Source organism: Polyodon spathula, unplaced genomic scaffold (genome assembly GCF_017654505.1).
Source record: "Polyodon spathula isolate WHYD16114869_AA unplaced genomic scaffold, ASM1765450v1 scaffolds_67, whole genome shotgun sequence".
Taxonomy (NCBI): Eukaryota; Metazoa; Chordata; class Actinopteri; order Acipenseriformes; family Polyodontidae; genus Polyodon; species Polyodon spathula.
This window is the reverse complement of record NW_024471561.1, coordinates 77,516-95,015: the sequence shown is the minus strand read 5'-3', so window position 1 is coordinate 95,015 and position 17,500 is coordinate 77,516. Positions and strand designations below refer to the sequence as shown.

Here is a 17,500-nt window from a genome sequence, read left to right as displayed (position 1 = left end):
CTAGAACCTGAGACAGCCACGTCCAGCTCGGTGCTGATAGTCACACTCGTAATCTCATCGGTGTGTCCATACAGAATCTGCACAGGCTTAGCCACCAAACCTACTGGAACTCCTCCCTAATAGGGGAGGTGGTAAAGATTATTAGGAGGATTAGTATTGGGGTGCAGCCCTAAAGCTGTCGACCATTATCTTTAAATCAATATGCACTAAACTTAGACGGATAACAGAGATTAAAACATCAAAAGGATATAGACATCAATGATTTGTTTTAAGAAACCCCTATGCTAAGCATAATCACAAATGCCAAAGTGAATCTGTAGATGTAGCTCACAGTGCAAGATCTTGTGCACGGATGTACAGGCACCTCCACTGCATGCCTATCAATAGAGATAATCCAGTGATAACAGCTTTATCTGCAAGCCATGCTTTTAAGACACAATGAAAGTTTAAGACTTTACGTGGATCTTCATTTATTCACATTAGCATTTCAACATTGCTCCTTTCCCCATTTATCTCATAAAACTACAATACTAACATACATTGCAGACAAACACAATGCAGTTTTTAATGCAGTTAACACACAAGCACCCAATCCTACTGCACACACACTGTACAACCAAACGCAGTAGCAAGGTTGCAGTTTGGTTGGTTTGCCCAGACCGGACCTCAAGGTGATTGAACATGTTACTACAGAAGCACTATTTGAGAGAGTGAGCAACAGTCCCACCAACCTCTCTCCCACATACCTGCTGCAGAACTTGCCAGATCATGCATGTTTTGTCCTGTGAGCCTGATATTAGGTGAATTCCACAGTAGTCTGTAGCCAGACAGGTCACAATATCTGAAACAGTGAAGGTAAGATAAAGGTGTACTGTACTGTACCAGGATGTCCACACTGTATTTATTTGGCTGTGAAGCAGAATGTGCTCATGCCAACAAAGCAACCATACAATAACTCATTAAACACTGCAGATCTGTATACAGATCTAGGAACATGAAAACAACTCAAAACTGCAGACTTAAAAACCAAACTAAACTAAACCTGCCCCCTAACATGCAGTGCATAATGAAAGATCGAATTTTCATAATTTTTCAAAGAGAGAATGTTGATGACAAATCAAAAAGCAAGTCCTCAAATGGTTACCATTTTTTGCCACCAAGCAATTATCTAAAGTGCCAAAAAACCCAGGATCCAACTTTTGCAGTTAAGGCAACACATTGTATGGGACCTAGTTTTTTACTTCTGTTTAAAACTGACCAAAGCCCAAAAGCATATGCTGAAGTAAATTAATACATGTATATAAAAAACCAAAAAGCAACACTTTACCCATGTGCCTAATGTGCTGTCCAACCAGCTTGCCCTTAGCTAGTGAGGTCACTCGGATGCTGTTGTCCCAGTGTCCTCCACTGAAGAGCAATTTCCCGTCATGTGACACAACAAAGAGCTTGGTGGTGACCTCTAGCCCGGGGGTAAATGGGCCATTAATACAGCGCTGGGTTCTAGAGGGGTTGAAGGAGTGGGGAGAATACAAACTTAAATGAAAGATAAATAAACTAGAACTAAAAATCACTTCTACCAATAAGATGCAATCAAATTGGCCACCAAATATACACCTTTACTGCACAACTAACTTTACACACAGTTTCCAATTTGAACACAAACCATTATTTGTTTGCATCAATTAAAACACTATTAAGTTGATAAAAAATAAATAAATGCTTGATTTAAATACAGCTTAATATCATTTAAATAATTAAAATGCTGTCCCCGTTACTAAAGAGAGCTTCTGCTCTTTAAAGAAAGCTGATTTTAATTACATTTATATAGAATTTAGACACTAGCAACTAATTAGTAGAACAGCTTTGACTTGAAGAAACATGCTGTACAGAAAATCAGCGTTTGGTTTAAATACTACAGCCCACTTCATAATGTACTCACTTTGCATTTGATACAGCTGGGTCCTTGATGAATGTAAAGTAATTGGATATGTTTTTATCATAAGGCAGCCATCCATGTGTTCCCATCAGGCAGTTCTGGCTCAATGTGACCTGTAGAATTTAATTGGTTAAAAACCTTTACTTCAAAAATCTATCATTAGAATTGGTTCTAGCCTAAAGATATAATGCAATTTACAGCTGAAGTAATCATTTCTGAGCCAAAGATTTTCATACAATCACAGTTCAACAAACACACTTTGTTTTTGGCAAGTCAGATTTTCAGAAAAGTCTGCAATGTTCAGTATCCACTCAAGATATGAAAAGCAAATACATTTCTTTAGAAAGAAAGACTCACCAGTGTGTCCGGGCTCCCTTGGGACATGAATGAGTGAGACTGATTTTTAGGGACAACCGCCTTTACTAGTGGAACATTATCACTGATCCCCTGAGGAACAGAACAGAAATACATTACTCAGATTTTACAGCACACCAGGCTGCTGCCAGTGCAAGAGACATTCAACTTCTCCAGCTGCCCTAGCTGTGGCGGGCAATTACATTTCAAGTTAATGAGCAAGAACAAACAGCGTCGATGTTCACACCTTTGATTGGACCAACACACAAATTTAAAACATGTAGTCTTGAACTTGTATAATGGTCCATCATCAACATCATCGCAAGAGCACAGTGATACTAAAACAGGGAACTGGTATGCCTGCAAGTGTACTGAAACTATGCTATGTGAATATTGATCAGTAAAATCTTTTTGATTGTTTTTTGCCTGGGCCTGTCCTAAACCAGCCTGTCCATTTACTTTTCACTGTAACCTGCAAGTTCTTAAAGTATGTACCTCCACAAAGAAAGACTTGAGTTCTGTGAGATGTTGGAAGACACTAAGAGAACAGCTATCCAGCCTGGCCTGGCGTTTCTCCAACTCCTCAGTGGACAGCCGGACAGGATGGGGCTCCTGTAAAGACAGCAAAAAGATCAACAGATAAGACATTGCTTTGGACCACAGCTCAGGTTCAAATGGGATGATATGCTGGAAAGCATCTTTGATATCTTAATGTTTACCTTGAGTAGCTGACAAGGAGTCTGTCCAAAATTGTTGATCATTGCTTCCAAAGCTTTCCGCTCCTTCTCATCGGCTATAGCATCCAGGTCCACGGCCCCTAGGTGTTAAAGCACAGCCAGTCAGTTTAAGGAGGAAACAATCCTGGACCTATTCAAGTAGGACACCTGAGGTGCTTCTGTATGTGAGACACACAGACATTTTAACAGTGTAAAAATCAGCTGTCTCTGGTGGGCAGCAAGACCACGGTCAGACTCCCTTCCTCAATAGATCACTGTGTTCAAGTAATTTCGTGATCTTCACCTTCATAAGTACAGTAATAGAAAACATTGAGCGCCTCCACAGCATCTGGTCCCCGTTGCTTGTATCCGAAGATCAGGTCAATCCATTCATGGAGATGGGCCGACACATACTCTGACTCCTTAAAACAGATACATACAGACAGAAAATGTCAGTGATTACATATAGTGGATTCAACATGTTTCTCCTGTGTCCTTATAGACAGGAGTGATGACTGGAAGCTCACCAGTGCTTTCCTGTGCTTGTAGATGAAATCCTCAGGGGATTTCGCCCATTTTGGAAGAATGACTTCATCAACACGCTCTTTGGATATCTGCAAACGCCCAAGGTCAAAGTCTACAACAGGGGGGAAAGAAAAGAGCATTTGATATTAACACATTGTACCAATTTCCTGTGAAGACGTGATGATTTAGGAGTCAGAGTTCATCTCATGGTTCTCCAAGGTCTTCATGGTCAAGCTGTCCTTGTGGTACGATCGCGTAACCTGTGGCACCCTAGAAACACTTGTAATTATTATTATTATTTATTTATTTTTTTTACTATTGGCTGTAAACAAAACTGACTAATAATTTTCATTGCTAGAACTAGCAGGTCACAGCGCAGCGAAGTTTGAGAATCGCGGATGACATTTTGTTCATCTTTGGCGAGTACAGTGGTTTAATTAATTAATTAATTAATTTATTTATTTATTTTTTTTAAACTAAGATGTTTTAGTTCAGTAGTTGTGGGCACAGTTTGTTAATTACAGTTTATCTGTGTTCATTTCAAGCAACGAAAAAAAAATCTTGTCTTTTACGTACTCGCTTTTAAAATGTATTCCTAGCATTAATTCATAAGAATCTTGAAAACTGACTGCTACACTAAGTTCATGGGACATGCAGCATTCAAATTTCTGATACTGAGGAGAACTATGGATTTTTAACTTAGATGCCGAATTAATAAATAAATAAATAAAAAAATAATCATAAATATGACAACTTCTTTACTCACTGTTCTTGTTCTCTAAGAATTCTGGGAAGTAGAAGAATTCTGGAATGAGCTCTTTGACATCGTTTGGATTGTCTATCAGAGCCTGCCAGGTTGCAGGTATGGAATGGAACTGTCTGTCTGCACAATCAAACCTGTCAGGGGACAAAAACAACATCTTAAAAAGAGTTTGATTTTACAGAGCAATGCCGTATTAATAGGCAAAAGGTTGAGCTTTCCTCTCCCCTCTTACTCTATGTGGTTGCTGCAAGCTAGTTGGACTGCCTGGTGCTCTAGTAAATGCTGTTAATCGTAAAATGGGATTTGGTGCCTTTATCGGATAATCTGGTCATTTCCATAAGAGGTAGCGAAAAATAAATAATTCTGCACAGAGAATCCGTTATGAATAAATGGCAATGAATGAATGATGATTGCAATTGCTGATGATTTATGACTGTGAAGGGCGATCAAGGCCCGAGTGAAAGATAAATTTGGCCGGAGGTCTCATCCGTGGGTGCCCGATGGCTACCTGCGCGAGGCCGGCTGGAAATACATGAACAGTTACATGCATCCCAGTGCCGCAGATAGAAAGTGACTTGAGCCACCCCCACCCCCCCCCCCCCCCCCCCCCCCCCCCCCCCCCCCCCGGACGAGGCAGGCTGCGAGGTGTTGGCTGGGGAGGATGGAAGCCGAAACACAAAGAGCGACAAGAAAGAAAAAAAAACAGAGCTTTTATGCGCTTGCTGATGACGTTTTGGTTAGGGGCATCTGTTCCGTCAAATTTCAAAGTGTGCTTCAGAAGATAAAACTAGCACAAACCATCAGAAGCCATAACCTATTACCAATGTTTGATCCCAATTACAAACGTGGAATGTCCAAGTTTAATCACAGCTGGGTGAGCAGTTCAAGATATAACAAAGAAAGTTGTATCTAACTGAGACATGGCTTAACACAGTATTCCAGGGTTTACCTTCCACTCTGGAGCTGGATGTGCAGTGTAGTGAAGGGCTCTACCCGCATCAGGTAGTGCATCACCCCAGCAGCATTGGAGTAGTGAGTCCCATAGTGGAACTTGTCAATGGTTCCTGTGGGGTCCTCAAAATTATCATACCTGATTGAAACAAGGATGGCTCAATGAATATCTTCACAAAATGTCACAACAATACAGGCTTTAAGAGTTAACAGCTTCAAAATGCCATTTGTAACAGCCCAGCAAATACGACTGCTGGCAATTTCAAAATAGTACGAAGCACCTCAGGCAACCTACAGTAATCAAATTTCATAAAAAGGTAAGATGAAAGAAAAGGAAACGTAAAAATGAAATTAAGCTACCTACTCTTTCATTTTGTAAAACGACAACCAAGTTCAAAATAAAAATAACACAAATACAGCTAAAGCCAAAAACCAAACAAAAAAAAACATACTTTTCGAAAACAGATTTGGCATTCTTTTCATTCACCACTCCTATTGGTTTGGAAAGGTCTCTAAACACTGCAGGATTGTTCAAGTCAAGCTCCTCTGAGGTGTAATCACATAGAACCCAGGGGAACTAAAATAAATAAATAAATAATTAAAACAATGTACTGAAGGCATGGTAAATGTAACAGTTACAATGGAGTTGTTTCTCATTTAAAATAATTACATTCCTCCCTGAAATACAACATACATGTAAAGCCCATAGTCGCTGTGGGTTGGCAGTTACAATATGGGCATATTAAATTTACAAAGAAAACCTACACTGTCTAGTAATACTGTATTACAGGATCATGATCTTATACTATACACAGCTGCTGTGTATCATAAAAGAAGAAGAATACATCAAGCCAAAGCTTGGTAGAGAAAATGTTAATAGGGTTAAAAAAAAACACACAAGTAGACATACCACAGGGTACTGGGCGAGATCATTGTATGTTCTTCCAGCTATCGTGTTTAGCTGAATGAGGTAGTCGAAGTTTGAGATCTCTCTGTTCACCCATTTCTAAATAGAGGGGAGAGAAATATATATGAATTTGATATTGGTATTAAAGTGCAAATTCACATTTTTATTATTCAGAATCCAAAGAGCATCAAGACATTTATATGTTAATATAACTTTCTGGAGGTCAGGGTGGGGGTGATGCGTTTGCAGCAAGTTGCTGATCTTGACTGGAGGCACACAGAGTATTTCATTGACCCGTGTGCTTCCACAGAGTTAGGGAAGAAAAACACCCTTCATGGACTTCATTAATCATTCTTAATCAGAAGACTTCCCAGGCTAGTGCCTCCAGAGTAGCAGGGGCTTCAGTCCTCCTGGTTAGTAAGTGGGCTGCAGCGGGGAAAATTTTAATTGGGCATTTTAAAACTGGGTAGATGGGTTAAAATGGCAAATGTTGAAGCTTACCTGCGATAGTCCTGAAGCTTTCAACAGTTCTTGAGGAGAGCGAGTTCCATAAAGGTTTGGGGAGCCGACAGTTAACAAATGCATCCGGCTGTACACTTTGTTTCGCACCTAAAATTGAAAAACAAACCTTTTGATGCTAATTCATAATCACTTAGAAATTATGCCAAAATCAATAGCTATTAGAGTGCTCTATTTCCTACATGAGAGCTTTAATTTCTCTCAAAAAAAAAAAAAAAAAAAATGCACAGAATTCCATTACAGCATTAGTATAAAAACATGGAAGGGCCTGCAGTAAATTGACAAATATAAATAGGTTGATTTATTTGAAAATAATTTTACAGACCAAGATATAGAAGGACTTTATGAATAATAGAAATCTCCAGAGTGACTGCTGTTCCAACAAGATGTCTTACTCTGGCATTGCCAGCTGTGTAAACAGAACAATGTTTGCATGTCGACAGTGCAGGTGACTGCATGTATAAACAAGCAGACATCGATAGTGATGCGATACAGCCACCTAAGTTTTCTTTTGTTATTAATATTACAGTCAGGATAACTTGATATGGCATACATTTTACTCAAACAGTCTGATCAATTTTCAAAGCACACGGGCAAACTGGCAGTCCACAGACAGTAGAAAGGAGACCTCACTGTGACATCACAGCTGATCTCTCACACTTCCTCCCCACTGCCCTAACTAACTATGATATTCAATGAATGTTCGTGGAGTGTCCTCTGTGTACAAACACACTCCTTCCCCAAGCCAACTCGCCACTAAAGTTAGACCTTACCTCCTTTGGGAAGTTCAGAAAGTAATTTGTCTGGTCGATGAGGAATATTTCCAAAGCAGAACGTCTCAAGTTGTAGCGACGTAGATGTATCTCTCGGATCTGGGAGAGTGGCCACTTAAAATCATAGCCCACCCCTAAAATAAAGTGAATCAAATAAAAAAATAATTTAGGTTGTCAAATTAAAAAAAAAAAATAAATCAGATGCAGTTTAAAACTGACACCACCACCTGTTTATTGAACATTGGATTGTTCTAAAGAGAATAAACTTCAGTTCTTTTAGTTGAAACATACTAGCCAAAAACATTAACCATTTTTTTTTTTTTTTTTTTTTTTTTAATAGCAATGGAAACTGAATCCTTAACAAAAATAAATAAATAAATAAACAAACAAAGACCTTAAATCTGTCCCTTTGTATACAAAAAGGATACCAACCTTCCTCCTTTTCCACACTTCCATCATAGAAATAGATGTGCTGGGTGGTCACTTCTAGACGACCGCTAATGATGTCCATCACTGTAATGAGATCACAGTCCTCTGAAATGACCAGCTTTTCCTTCTGACTCTGCTCCTCGATCTCATTCCTAACAATGGGAAACAAATTTAAGCCAGAAGATGCCACAGAAGCATGAAGGTAAAACACCCAATGTAGCTGAATCATAAAACCCATTTTAAGATATCTAGGAAGAACATTCTTAATTTTTTAATGTTTAAAGTTAACATAGAAGAACTACTGTAAAAATACCTCTTTGAATTAATTTAACCAATTTTCTTTTCAGATTAATAACTGTATGTGCTCCCCCCATGTACATTTGAAAAAGTAGTTCCTATCAAACTACCCAGAGTGGCATTTTCCTTTGTTTTTAAATAACCTTCCACTGTAGGTCTTGATTAATTGAATATTGTGGAGATGCCTTGTTATGATAAAGCGCTGTACAAGCTGCTGCTGCAGTTCACCAGCAGAGGGAGCTATATTTCAGTGCCTATTCATACTCACAGGCTGTTGCCGGCAGTGGAGTCCTCCTCTGGCAGCTCCAGCATGTCCTCCTCCACGTCGCTCACCTTCACCTGCTTCACTGCCTCCAGGAGCAGAGACTCATTTGCAGGCTTGCTCTCCTGCATGCCTGTCCAAACACATGAAAAGATACAGCTGTAATACTACAGCACTACTTTTGCCACTGCAATTCCAATACATCGAACGAACCAGCCTACAGAATTCCACACATGGGCAATGCGGGCTCAGACAGTCCCTCCTTCTTACCGAGATTGTCTCTCAAAGCGCTGGCCTCGGTGTGGGGGTCAAAATTGTAGTTCTGGGTCAGTTTCAACCTCATGCGGGAGTAGTTTTCAGCGCTAGAGAGTTTCCAGTGCACTGCACTCTGCTTCCTGAATAAGAATAAAAGCACGAATGAGTGATAATTTCCATTATGATATGCAGTAAACTGAAACCAGCAACTCTTCTTTTGACATATATAAAGATAGGCTATTTTTCTTCTGTTTGTTCACCAATGTAATGTGAAATAAACTCTTTACTACAAAATAAATACCGACCCGAATGTGGTCGGTATTTCCAGTCTACAATTTAAAACGTCTCTGTTACCGCATGTGTTCAGCTCTGTTCGATGCACTGATGGCTGAAAATTGTTTGGCACAGACTTCCTAGGTTCTGTGATGTAGCTCAATGTCCACAGAGAATATTGTAAATAATTTACAGTGTGAATCACTGTCTGTTTTCTTTTTTTTTTTGTTTGTTTTAGTGCTTTGCATGCCAGTGCACTAGACAAAGGCAGTTCCACTGTGCCATCCAGTATCCTGCGACCCAACTGAGGTACACTTCCCCATCCACCTTGGGGTCCTGTACACACCAGACGGTATATCTCTGTTTGTTCATCTATTGACCGTGAGAAGGGTCTCGTACCTGTCAGCCCACGGGCCCCTCTCACTGACCAGCCCACGGCGCGCTGCCTTCCACTGCCTCAGGGTGGCAATGTGCTGGCTGTTGATCTGCTTCAGCATGTTGTTGTAGCGCAGGTTCTCCTGGCGGGACCTGCGTGTGAACGGTTCTACAAAGAACTCCTGCAGAAAAAAAGCAGTGCATTTTTATTGCGTGTGTTGTAGATGCCACTGCATCAAACCTTGGAGAACCCTTGTGTTAAGAGTTTCAGTCTGCCACAGGATGTCAGCCTCAGGCTCATTCTTTGTTAACCCTGGGAAATGATCAGCTTCCAGATAAAAACACATCAGTATGTTACCGTAAACAACTACCTGCATAACTAAAAATAACAAAAAATCTGCTTAATAAACAATGGCTTACTTCTGGAATTTTTTATTCATGCATTTATCTAAAATATTTATGTCATTTGAGTTGTATGTTCTGTAACTGTCTGACACGTGGCTTGTGGTCTCAAGTTTGGATATATATATATATATATATATATATATATATATATATATACATCTATAGATGAATATATATTTATATATTTATGTTATAATACAAAAATGGATGTATGCTGAATGTACCTGGAATTTGAGTTTGCTCTCTCCTCTTTCTCTCTCCCGCTTGTGCCAGGTCACCATGAATGCCTCGTAGCAGTTCTTCCAGTAGATGGCCATGGACTCGTGGCCCCTGCTGAATATCTCAATCTCATATTGCTTCATGTAAGGAATGATCTGTAAAGACATTTATTTAAAACAAGACTTTAAAATGCCAACCTGGTTTTCTGAGTCGACACTGTAGCACAGAAAGCTAACCTATGAAGGAGTGGAGTAAACAGACATCAAGGAAGTGTATTTGAGAGAGACGAGGGGGCCATTTTAAAGATTTGGTGGGAAAGAACCAAAGAAATTATTAGTTTTATTTATGAGGGCAGGGTGATTCCAGGGATGAAAATAAGATCCCACTGCATAGCAGTTTAACCAGTCCTGGATTTGAGTTTAACATACAATGAGCTTGTTACCTGTATACTAGAGCTAATCAAGCTCACAGTAAAACCTGGAATGGATCCTGCAATTCACTCAATCAGTAGTTAGTTCACCTCATTGCGCTTCAACTAACCCTACTGCTCAGGCAGATATCCCAAGCCATTTGATTTTGGTACACCAATACTTCTCATTAAAATACACACCATGGACTCAGCTTTCAAAATCAGGACCATCACAAGGAGCGTTTAACATTCCTAAGCTCTCCGGCGCACTCACGTATTTGTCCAGGTAGACCCGCCACTCATCGGAGCTGCAGTACTCCTGGAAATCCTCGAAGAAGGAGGGGCTGCCGTTGGTATTGGGCAGGGAAGGCAGGTGCAGCTGCATGTAGAGCAGCTGGTGGATCTTGGGGAGCAGGCTGCGGATGAGGGGGATGAGGAAGGAGTAGGTCTCGGTCTTCTCCCGGATGGACTTGCTCAGGATGCCCTCCAGCTTGCCCAGCAGGTAGCACGCCTCGTCCTGGCTGTCAATGGCCTTTGTCTGCAGGATGGTGTTCAGTTTGGCTGTGGCCATGGCGCACACCTGGGAAAGATCATAACCCACGCATTTATATTGTTTTTAATGGCTGTGAATAATAGTATATTTCCCGTTTATAAAAATGCATTTAGCTTGCTTGGGTTTCAGAAGGGTTAACACTATTCTGTACGTTACATCTTTGAACGACTATAATAAACTATATCCCATTGTAGCAGGGCAGCAGGAGAGAGCCATGCACATTATTAAAAAGGAGCAGGGCAAAGCCCTGCTTGTATATATGTTTTTTTATTGTTGTTGTTATTATTATTATGATTTATTATGTGTAAATATGAGGACGAGGGCCGTGTTGTTGTTGATTTGTATTTATTTAAAAATATATTGATGGCCCCATCCACATTAAAAAACCTTGTGCAGAAGGTGGCCACCTGCATAAAAGCCATCAGCTCTCTGCACTCCGGGTGGGTGTTCTAGCGGAGAGAAGGGGAGCAAGAAAGAAAACAAAAATACAGATACTACATAGGATCAGTGAAGGCGATTGCCCAGCCTGACCGAGGTATTGTTTAGTGTTCGTGACTTGTTTCTGTCTGAATTTTTGTTTTGCTCTATGAGCATTACTTTTGCAAAACATTTTTATTTTATTTGTTTTGAAAATAAACGGCGCATGCCGCGCCTTTTTGCACCGCAGTACTTTTGTGCGTTTTCTTCCTGCATCTGGCTGGATGTCACCACCCGGCTACCCTGTCACACCTATCCATGTATATAGTGAAACCTATGCAATTCCTTCTCAGCAATACTGGTACTGTTTTATTTGATTTAGTTTTGCTTTTAAGATTTCTTACTTTAAAATGAGAACGTACATGTACATATGCAGTTAATTACTAAATATAAAGAGTTACAAACAAGTCAGATTTAATTCCTGAAGTCGTAAGAGGGTTTACATTAATTGTGTCCAAGTGTAGCTACCATTCAACATATTTACTCAGTAGCCATTGGGTCCGATTATGGCAGTCCAATGATGTCAAATTCATAGCCTTCTGTTTATAAAAAATATTCAAACATATTTACATGCCTGTTAAATATCACGTTTTGCATATGATACTATTTTTTTGATTAATGCGAGACGCCAATCATTTAATCTACAGGAAGCATATGAGGAACGTCTATTAAAATTACTAATGAAAGGCTTCACGCTAGAGTTTTACTTGTCTTCAGCCCTCTGAATACACCCTCTATGTGAAACCAGCTGTTTGTATGACAAATCTGTTTATTGGCTGGGGAAACAAGTAGTTATTTATGGCCAGATGTGCCTGCCAGTTGTCACGTATTAAGGGAATATTTTCTGATCTTATTTACAAAGCTGTAGAAGTTGTGCCACGTTGTATTAATTTAGAACAGACAGTGGAACCGTTCAAGGGAACTTGACAGATCCTGTCAGTATTACCTCATAGCCATTACAAATCAGAATATATTCTAGACCAACCATCAGGATCCTTTTCGTAAAAATCAAACAAATAAAGTGCATTAGCTTAATTGTTAAATGTAAAAAATAAAATCAGTCAAACTTCTCATATTTTAACTATGTACGAATATAACCCTTTTCCACAGGATTACTCGGCTATGTGTGTGTGTGTGTGTGTATATATATATACATATACATACACACACACACACATATATATATAGATATACAAACACACACACACACATATATATATAATGCATAAAAGCCAGCAAGCATATATATATATATATATATTTTTTTTTTTTCAAATTAAATTAAACATTTACTCTCTCCTTATTCAATAACACCCTCTCCCTCTAAAAATCAAACCTCCTAATTATCTGTACTCCACCAGGACGCTTAACTTGGTTTGAAACAATATTCAGACTGCCCTTGACCTGCGGGTCCTGCTAATCAGTTTCCCCAGATTCCAATCTCGGACTCTACCTGGATGTTGTCCTGTGCCATGAACCCCAGCAGCAGCCTCACTCCGACCTGGGAGAGCTGCATCCACTGTGTGCCAGACGAGTACCACACCATGAGACTGTCCATCAGAGTCACTGCCTCCTCCAGCACCTGCACATGACATGACAAACACTGCAATCAAGGCGGCTCTGGGCATGTCAACCGGAACTACAATAGGCACCACACGAGGCATCGTTATCCAAAGGATCTGAACCACGCAGTTTATCAGAGGGTTGCCAAATGACTGTAACATAGGTTGTAGAAATATGGGTCACACGTTTTTTTTGTCAAGGACTAGCTTATTAACGCATTAACAAATGTTGTTCATTTTGTGCAAGTTAATATATTTCAACCTATTTATAAATGAATAAAACATTTTTTAAAAGTGGCTTTTAAACAAATTTGCCCACATTTCAATGTGATGATTCACTTGGAGTTGGTAATCGCAAAATAAGAACCTGATGTTTGCTTACAGACTTTTAAATATTATGGTAACTAGCAATTGACAACAAGAAAAAAAATAATATCAACATATTAGTATGTGAGTAAGGTAGTTAACTAGTTAACTAAAATTAAGAAACGCCCCTAAAATAAACTACATCTACACCTGGGATTACGGTGTCGCTTGTCTGTAGCATCAACATCTGAAATGAGTCAATCAATACACTGTACACACAATGACCCACAAACTGAACACAGACAGTGAACAAGCTGAAGCAAACAGAGCAGGCTGCAATGAGTAAATCAGGATGAATTTTCTGAGGATGTAGGACTTCCTATTAAAAGTGATATTAATAATTAGAATAATAATACAAAAAAACCACCAGACAAATGGACTGACTAAAGGAAAGCACTTTGAAGCGTGTGGTAACATATAACATGTCAGTATCCGGATCTCAACAAGCACCATTTTGTGTAACAGTTTCAAGAAACAGACTGGGTGAGAAATGAGATTCAGAAACAAACCACTGGTGTACAATGGGAACCATGCCAATGATGTCAGTGAAAACCCTCAGCTTTTTATTATCCGCTGATAATGTCTTCAGTCCTAAAAAATACTGATCTTACCTTCTCAGTCCACAGAGCTGGGTTGACCAGGCCCTCTGCCTGCAAGAAGTCCTGTACAGTATGCAAGAGGAACACAGCGTTCTCTGTGTGGACCGGCAAGGTAGTGACTGTAGCCTCTCGGTTATCAGTGACTGCCCATTCTATCATCTTCTCAAGAAGACTGGGAAAGAAAAAAAAAAGATTAATAAAACCACCTAGAGATGGACTGATTGTTCAATCCATGATAGTTTGTCTCATAAACTTATGCTGCATACAGAGAAGTTTGTTTATTTAAGAATTTTTTTTTAAAGTGCCACTTTTTTGGGGGTTAGACACATTTTAATTAGTTTGGTATTAATGAAACTGTTCTAGGCTATTGTTAAAAGAAGCCAACAACAATTTAGAACAAATTTCATAAAAGTATTTAAGCTATTTTTTTGATTGACTAAAGACAGAAATGTTTCCAACAATAAAACTGACTGAAATACGAGACCTGGGAATAAAGCTGACTCAATCTCTATCATTTTGCAACATGTCCCTTGCTGTAAACCTTGTCCAGTGTGTGGATGGGTTGAAAGATTCCCCAGGACTCACTTTAATTTGATCTCATCTGCAGGCTGAAGCAGCTCGTTGGCTGTTCCTAGCTTGGTCAGGGCTGAGAAGACCTGTCCCCTCTCCAGCCAGGCAGCATCGTCGGAGCCGTCCACTCCGCGCCACATCACACACAGCAGGATCTCGCTCAGCATCCTCGTCAGCTCCTCCTCACTCTTCTGAGAAAGGTGTTTGGGCATATAACAGGAGGGTTTACTAGAAAACCTTGCATCAGTGTCAGCATCACTGATTTCAGCACAGTAGCGAGTACTTTCTACTCCATCTCTTAAGAGTGGGGCTTTTTCTATAAACTCAACAGGGGAACTAAACAGCTGTGCAAAATTATGGGGCAACTTTTACAAAACAAGATTTTATATACTGCAGACCATTGTCTTGTTAGCAATCAACCACTTTGTTCACTTACCTCAGCACCTCCAAAGTTTTCACATAAAGAGAAGTCATCATTGAAGCAGAAGCTGTCCTCCATAAAAGATGATGACTCCCTGTCAGACTGGACGTTGGGGAAAGACCTGGAAGTCTCTGAGGGGGAGGGGGTGCTGGTCAGACTTCCTGGAGTTGGAGTCCCACTATCCCCCAGCTCATAAGAGATCCTGGACAGATCTAAACTCAAGCCGCCTGCTTTGGAGGCCCAGGACTTGGCAAGGGCCTCAGTAGGGGTTTCCATGGCTACTGCCTCTCCATCATTTACCGATTGAATCAAACCGTCCAATGATCTATGGTCTACTATGCTGTGAGAATCCACTGACCTATCTGCCATTGCAGGTCTGTCAACAACATCCTTGTCATTGTCTAGTTTGTCTTGAATAGTTCCTTTCCCTGAATCGTGGGATTCAGAAGCACTCCACCTGTTCTTGACGTGATCCAGGCTGCTGGTGCTTGCGGAGTCTGCTTTGCTAATGCTGCTGTCCCGTGTTTCAGCGTTTTCTCTCAGGTACAGCTTGACCAGAGTCTCCTGCCAACCAGCCTGTCGGGAAATCTGCTGAGCCGCGTCCTGCTGTGACTGCAATAGCTGGTAAAGCTTTATTAGAAGAGAAAGCAAGGTTACTTCAAATCACTGCCGATGAAAATCTCACCCTATAATTGCCTGTCTGCTATAGGTTTAAAAGAGACTGAGGACATCTCTCAATTGAGGGTACTCTCAACTTCCAAAGTCTGAGCAATGGCAACACACTTCCACACTTACACTTAATATGGAATAGTAAAAATGCATTTCTGAACATATGTATTCTTTAATTATAACTTAACTAAAATCAGAATACACCTAGATTTTGCAGACCTTAAGAACTTAAAAACAATACACATACTAAAGTTGCATAACAATTCTAAAGAAAGTTGGGTTTGCAATGTCACAGTGAAGTGTAGCATGAATAGATCATGGGGAGCTCTGATAGGGGCATACCACCATGGAGGACTGCCTCTGTAGTGTCGCCTATAAGATTCCATTGTGTCTTAGAAAATCACATCTACTGGACCAAGGTAAATGAGGGGTTACTTGTGTGATCTTAAATTCCATCTGGAGAAAGGTATCGAATGCTAATCCGAGTTCACTATTTGAAAATACTATTTGATAGCATTCAACAAACTCCTGAAGAGGAAAGCTTTTCAAAAAAAGGCGAAGAGCTCAAAATTAAACTTTCAAAACTGCTCTGAATGTATACTGCTTAAAAACTACTGCATACGGAAGTGACCTTTTTAAGATTGCTCTGGACTCACCTTTTTACAAATGACCAGCCTAATATGCAAGCCTGCTTTGTGAGTCAAGTGCACCAAAGCCATGATATCCTTGTAATTAACCACAGGATCTAAAGAACAGAGATATAGCATCACACAGAAGCACAGTAGAAAATAACCCAAGAGTCTGCTAAACAACATTAAAGCCCAAACTGTTTTGTCAGAGCTCCTCCTGCTCTTCTGTTCTTCCAGATTGACAGCTGATGAAGCAGATCTTTCCATGAAAGTCAATGAAATTAAGCAACAAGCTACTTATTTGTGGAACTGATTCCAAAACACTCAATATAGTCTGCATGTAACCACTTTTAAATGGGATTCAAGTGCAAAGGTTAAAAACGTTTATGAGTTCAAAACAATCAATTACAAAAGGGATAGATTCCCTAAGCTTGCAAATGTAGATTGCGAGTCTTGTATTGTGGAAAAATGAATTGTAAATAGCTGTTTGCTCACCTGAATTAAGAACCTGGTTTAGGAGGTTTTTAATGAGCGACAGAGTTATTGGAATTTCATTAAACAGTAGGATCAGCCCGGAGTACCCAACCTCCCTCAGCTTGATGCGCTGTTTGCTCTTCTCGTACACTTTATCACACTTAAGCATTTTCTCAAAGATCTGTCACGAGGAGAGAAAAAAAAAAGAGGAGACAGGATACGTCTGTCTGTCATCAAAAGCACCATTAAAACCAGAACAAACAAGCACCTTTATTAACAGTCTGGCCAAAAGTGAAAGAACAATGGTAACTTCATTATTCGAGCCCTAGTTGTGCTTGTTAAACATTACTATTATACAATGTTTTCACAGTGGCATTAATCCAATGTGAGATGATGAGATTTCAAACAGTGCACCTATATGGCTCAAACTGCTATGCAGGAGTCGTATTTCCATCCCTGTGAAGTGTGTACTGTAATAAATAAAACCTAGTTATTACACAGTACTGCATGCACCCACACAGATCTCCTGTACACCATTAGTAGTTCCTGCTCTGCTCACCTTGAAGACCAGGTCTCTGACTTTGTCAGTGTACTTATGGTTGAGCAGCAGTGTATAGAGGATTTCAGCATTGCCAGGCTCAAAGAGCAGCAGGAAGAGCTGGTCTTGGGATGTACTGGTCTGGAGAAGGTTCAGCAATACCTCCAGGATCCCACAGAGCTGACAAAAACACAACACGCCAGGGTCAGTACAATCAACCTGCACTGCAGTGGATAATTATGAACGTCATATAAACAAGTTCATTAGAATACAT

The 17,500-nt window shown here is 40.0% G+C and overlaps 1 protein-coding gene across 1 annotated transcript in view; it reads right to left on the bottom strand.

The window, feature by feature from the left end:
* The window catches only part of LOC121307991 (neurobeachin-like protein 1), a 25,887-nt gene that overhangs the window by 7,484 nt on the left and 903 nt on the right, over window positions 1-17,500 (bottom strand). The window contains exons 2-29 of the mRNA XM_041240277.1: window positions 17,248-17,406; window positions 16,710-16,869; window positions 16,242-16,330; window positions 14,932-15,546; window positions 14,511-14,686; window positions 13,938-14,097; window positions 12,852-12,980; window positions 10,643-10,948; window positions 9,965-10,114; window positions 9,360-9,517; window positions 8,703-8,827; window positions 8,439-8,565; window positions 7,877-8,025; window positions 7,445-7,578; window positions 6,654-6,761; window positions 6,156-6,251; window positions 5,698-5,822; window positions 5,244-5,384; window positions 4,298-4,428; window positions 3,534-3,643; window positions 3,311-3,428; window positions 3,010-3,107; window positions 2,786-2,902; window positions 2,294-2,383; window positions 1,940-2,049; window positions 1,328-1,500; window positions 747-841; window positions 1-116 (exon numbers count right to left, since the gene is read on the bottom strand). The exon at window positions 1-116 is cut by the window's left edge and continues 1 nt beyond it. Coding sequence (XP_041096211.1) covers window positions 1-116; window positions 747-841; window positions 1,328-1,500; window positions 1,940-2,049; window positions 2,294-2,383; window positions 2,786-2,902; window positions 3,010-3,107; window positions 3,311-3,428; window positions 3,534-3,643; window positions 4,298-4,428; window positions 5,244-5,384; window positions 5,698-5,822; window positions 6,156-6,251; window positions 6,654-6,761; window positions 7,445-7,578; window positions 7,877-8,025; window positions 8,439-8,565; window positions 8,703-8,827; window positions 9,360-9,517; window positions 9,965-10,114; window positions 10,643-10,948; window positions 12,852-12,980; window positions 13,938-14,097; window positions 14,511-14,686; window positions 14,932-15,546; window positions 16,242-16,330; window positions 16,710-16,869; window positions 17,248-17,406 — 4,265 coding nt within the window. The remainder of the gene's footprint in view (window positions 117-746; window positions 842-1,327; window positions 1,501-1,939; window positions 2,050-2,293; window positions 2,384-2,785; window positions 2,903-3,009; window positions 3,108-3,310; window positions 3,429-3,533; window positions 3,644-4,297; window positions 4,429-5,243; window positions 5,385-5,697; window positions 5,823-6,155; window positions 6,252-6,653; window positions 6,762-7,444; window positions 7,579-7,876; window positions 8,026-8,438; window positions 8,566-8,702; window positions 8,828-9,359; window positions 9,518-9,964; window positions 10,115-10,642; window positions 10,949-12,851; window positions 12,981-13,937; window positions 14,098-14,510; window positions 14,687-14,931; window positions 15,547-16,241; window positions 16,331-16,709; window positions 16,870-17,247; window positions 17,407-17,500) is intronic.